Source organism: Stomoxys calcitrans, chromosome 4 (genome assembly GCF_963082655.1).
Source record: "Stomoxys calcitrans chromosome 4, idStoCalc2.1, whole genome shotgun sequence".
Classification (NCBI taxonomy): Eukaryota; Metazoa; Arthropoda; class Insecta; order Diptera; family Muscidae; genus Stomoxys; species Stomoxys calcitrans.
Window position 1 is genome coordinate 113,891,339 of NC_081555.1, and position 5,039 is coordinate 113,896,377.

The following is a 5,039-nucleotide window of genomic DNA, read 5'->3' on the forward strand; positions in this document are numbered from 1 at the left end:
AATCCTTGTCAAATAATCAACCAAACATTGTCAGTTAGTCAGTCAAACCTTAACTCACCGTTAACACATCTATCATACGCCAACACTTTGAACATTCTACGATGTTGACACTCATTTCCACAAAAACAAGTGAAAAGAAAATGGAAAAGCTTTTCCAAATTGTCTTTTCCTCACCCTCGCAAAATTGAGATATTGACTTCAATTTATTTTGTATTTTTCCCCTATTTATTTTTGTGCTTTCACAGGATGGAGCGATAGAATTCGAAGAGTTCATTAGAGCTTTGTCGATTACATCTCGAGGAAATCTAGATGAGAAACTGCAATGTATGTATACTCGCGAATACTTTAAAGCAGCACTCCTATGAGGTTTAAGGATTTGTTGTTTGTTTTTAATGACAAAACTTTCTTTGTTTTGTGTTATTTATCTTACAGGGGCCTTTCGGCTGTATGATGTCGATAATGATGGCTACATAACACGGGAAGAGATGTATAATATTGTGGATGCTATTTATCAAATGGTGGTAAGTAATTGAAAATGGCACAATTTGTTTTACTTTGTGTTTGGATACTTTTCTCTTTTTTTGTTCTTTTGAGGAGAACAGAAATTGTTGATAAATGTTGGGGAAATTGTGTGACACGAAATGTAATTGAATTTACTTAACTTGATTAAGTGACACTATTTATATTGGTTTCTAATATGGTTTATTTCATTGCTCCCATGAATGCTTGTTGGCGCTTTGTTCAAATTTAAAGTTATCATACGCTGTACGTATAACCATCATTTGTTAGGGGGTAGGGTTTTTGGAAAACCTAATAGGAAAATTGAAAGACCCATTGCTAAGCATTAATATTGAATAGAAATCACCATCTGGTTCGAGCTAGCCATGCTCGTCTGTTTGTCTGTCCATATGTTTCTCTTTTAATCTTCCTATCTGTCCAGCGATTTTTGTACACAATTTACAAAAAGCATTTTTGATCAAACTTTCCCGAAATTGGGCTGCTAAAGTTCAGTTTTTCGGAAAAAATTACAAAAAAAAAAATTTTTCCACAACCTCTAAAATTACCATAGGACACAAATATGAAATCCAGTAGAATGCTCCTTTGCAGGCCCTCGGTTATTAGCTATAACCGGGGGCCTGCAAAGGGGCCAAGGGGGGCCTCCATAGAACCAGACATTATGCGCAATTTTGGGAAGATCGTTTAAAACGCTGTGGCCGTTCAACAAGTAAAATCGTGATAAGTTCGGCTGGGCCGAATCCTATATACCCTCCATCATAGATCGCATCTGTCGAGTACTTTCCCCTTTTCAGGCAAACAAAGCAGAAAAGAAAAGAATTGATTTTATATTGGAGCTATACCAAGTTATGGTCCGATTCAAATCATTATTGAACCGAATGTTGGAGACCATAGTAGAAGTTTCAGCCAATTCGAGTAAGAATTGCGCCCATTAGGGGCTCAAGAAGTAAAATAGAGAGATCGGTTTATATGGGAACAGTGTCAGGCTATAGACCGATTCGGACCATATTTGACACGTATGTTGAAGGTCATGGGAGAAGCCGTTGCATAAAATTTCAGCCTAATCAGATAATAATTACCCCCTCTGGAAGCTCAAGAAGTCATGATCCCAGATCGGTTTAAATGACAGCTATATGAGGTTATAGATCGATTTGAACCATATTCGACACCGTTGTTAGAAGTCATAACGAAACACGTCATTCCAACGAAATCGAATGGAATTTGCGCCCTCTAAAGGCTCAAGAAGTCAAGACCCCAGATCGCTTTATATCACAGATATATCAGGTTATGCACCGATTTCACACATACTTGGCACAGTTGTTGAAAATCATAAAAAAAAATGTCATGCCAAATATTAGCCAGATCGGTTAAGAATTGTGTGCTCTAGTGGCTCAAGAAGTCAAGATTTAAGATCGGTTTATATGGCAGCTATATCAGGTTATGAATCGATTACAACCATACTTGGCACGGTTGTTGCAAGTCATGACGACGTCGTGCAAAATTTAAGCCATATCGGATAGGAATTGCGCCCTCTAGAGGCTCAAGAAGTCAAGACCCCAGATCGGTTTACAAGACAGCTATATAAGGTTATGAACCGATTTCAACCATATTTAGCACAGTTGTTAGAAGTCATAACAAAACACCTCATGCTAAATTTCAGCCAAATCAAATAAGAATTGCAGCTCAAGAAGTGGCTCAAGAAGTCAAGATTCATGATCAGTTTATATGGCAGCTATATCAGTTTATAGACCGATTTGAACCATACTTAGCACATTTGTTGGAAGTCATGACGAATATCTATAATCTGATATAGCTCCCATATAAACCAAACTCCCGATTTGACTTCTTAAGCTTTACAAGCCGCAATCTTTATCCTATTTGGCTGAAATTTTGCATATAGTGTTTTGTTATGACTTTCAACAACTGTGCCAGTATACGGTCTAAATCGGTCCATAACCTGATATAGCTACGATATAAACCGATCTCCCGATTTGACTTCTTGAGCCCCTGGAAGCCGCACTTTTTGTCCGATTTGCCTGAAATTTTGCATGCGATGTACTGTTACGATGTTAATGGACCCTAGACCTTATATCGAGAGATCGGTCTATATGACAGTTATATTCAAATCTCGGCCGATTTGAGCTGAATTGAAAAACTATATCAAAGGGCTTAACATAACTCACTGTTCCAAATTTCGACAAAATCGGATAATAAATGTGGATTTTATAGGCTTAAGACCCTTAATCGAAGGATCGGTCTATACGGGCGCTAAATCAAGATATGGTCCCATATAGCCCATTTTCGAACTTAACCTGCTTATGGATAAAAAAGAACCAATTATTGTGCCCGATACGGTCCAAATAAGTCTATAACTCGATTGACTGATTCGGACCGTATCACCGGTCTCTCGATTATCGTTGTTCGGTTGCTAGAAGCTTTCATATTGGTGGTTTGTAGAATATTATTATGCCATGGTGGTGGGTTCTCATGATTTTTTCATTATTTTTGCAAATCGGACGAAACATTCCACTAAGGAGCAGTGGCAAATTTCTCACATATCACATAGTGCAGCCCGATTCAAGTTTTAAGCTCAATGATAAGGGATCTCCTTTTTTTGACCGAGTCCGAACGGCGTGCCACACTTCTTTTAGAGAAATTTTACATGGCATGGTACCTCACAAATGTTGCCAGCATTAGGTGGGGGGAGAAAACCACCGCTGAAAAATTTTTCTGATGGTCTCGCCAGTTTTCGAACCCAGGCGGTCAGCGTCATGCTAACCTCTGCGCTACGGTGGCCTCCGGGCAAATATATATATGGGAGCTATATCTAGATCGGAACCGACTTTTTCTAATTTTATTAGGTTTCGTCTGTAGGCCGAAAAATATAACTGTACCAAATTTGAAGACGATTGGGTGAAAAATTCGATTTGTGGTTTGTAGACAAATGAACACGGCCAGACAAACGGGCATAGCTAAATCGAATCAGAAAGTGATTCTGGGTCGATCGGTATACATATCAATGGATATATCTCTCTTTCTGCTGGGTGTTACAAAGAAATGCACTACGTTCCACAGTAGTGGAACGTAGTGGAAGCCCTTACACCTAAAGATTTCTGATGATGACCCCCCCTTACCAAGTGGTCCACCATTGTTGGTGTGGTGTATCTTCTGTGTCTTTTATTTTTCCCTTGATCATTAGGCTCATCTCGAAAGAGAAACTAAGCCATTATTAGACAGGAAATAAGCACTACTTGAACCCATTTTTGTAACCGCCATTTAAATCATAGCATATAATTGTTACTAAACTTGATTTATACATAATTTTGTATTTCAAATTAACTTTATTAATATCCAAATGTTTTCTTCTCTCCCCCCATCTAGGGTCAGACACCACAAACGGATGACGAAAATACACCACAGAAGCGAGTGGATAAAATCTTCGATCAAATGGATAAAAATCACGATGATCGTTTGACATTAGAAGAGTTCCGTGAGGGTAGTAAAGCTGATCCACGAATAGTTCAGGCGTTAAGTTTAGGTGGTGATTAACCAAAAGATTCATAGTTTAATTCCGACAAAGATTAAACTGGATTAACAAAAACAAAAAAAAAACAACAAAATATGCATAAATATACATACAAATATATAAAACCGAAAAAAAAATAATGAAATAAATAAAAGCCAAAAAACCACACAAACACCCAAACTCTCACCCGTACAGTATACATAGATAGACGTAAACATCATTACACCGGAAACTCACACCAGCATACATACAATATCTAAAATCTAATCAAAATTGGATAAAACTAAACGAATAAAATTTTTTTGTGAAAAAATTAAAGCTAACATTTTTATAGAATTAATTATAGGTGCCGAAATATTGAGGAAACAAAAAAAACCAACAACACCACCACAACATAACGAGTACATAGAACACAGCAGAGGGGGGATAAACAGCTGTTGGTAGTTAATGCTTAATGACTAACCATAACAAGTAAAAAAAAAAACAAAAACACTGTAAAAACAACTAAAACATAAATTATGAACAGCAAACAAAATAAATATAAAAAATACTACAACAAATACAACCACCCACCCAGCAAGAAGGCAAAATAGGAAAATAAATAAAAAACAAACAAACAAACTAACAATTAAACATTGTTGACACAACTACATATACACACAAACTCAAATATACAAACACACGCATACAAGCAAACACCTACACTCGCATTATGTTTAGGTAATATTTTCTATAACAAAAGGAACAAAAACAAGAAACTTAATAAGGAAAGTGAGAAAATAAGGAAAAATTATACTTATGTCGAATTAATAGGTGCGCCTTCATTAAAAGACACTAGTTTGCAGATATTTATGGAGAATTAAATGGATTTAAAAACTACCAAGCGGGAAAGTACGAAGACTTGGAGGCCTGATATCTTTCCTTGTTTTGCATCTGGACCTGGTCTAGTCTCCCAATTCCATGTTTATATCTTTTTAACATTGAGTGACATTGTCAG

At 36.8% G+C, this 5,039-nt stretch overlaps 1 protein-coding gene across 2 annotated transcripts in view; it reads left to right on the forward strand.

The window, feature by feature from the left end:
* LOC106086192 (frequenin-1) overlaps nt 1-4,360 on the forward strand; it is a 228,447-nt gene extending 224,087 nt beyond the window's left edge. For both annotated transcript variants that reach the window (XM_059366688.1, XM_059366689.1), the window contains 3 exons: nt 246-324; nt 433-521; nt 3,898-4,360. In XM_059366688.1, coding sequence (XP_059222671.1) covers nt 246-324; nt 433-521; nt 3,898-4,065 — 336 coding nt within the window. In that variant the 3' untranslated portion in view covers nt 4,066-4,360. The remainder of the gene's footprint in view (nt 1-245; nt 325-432; nt 522-3,897) is intronic.
* The last annotated feature ends 679 nt before the right edge of the window (nt 4,361-5,039 follow it).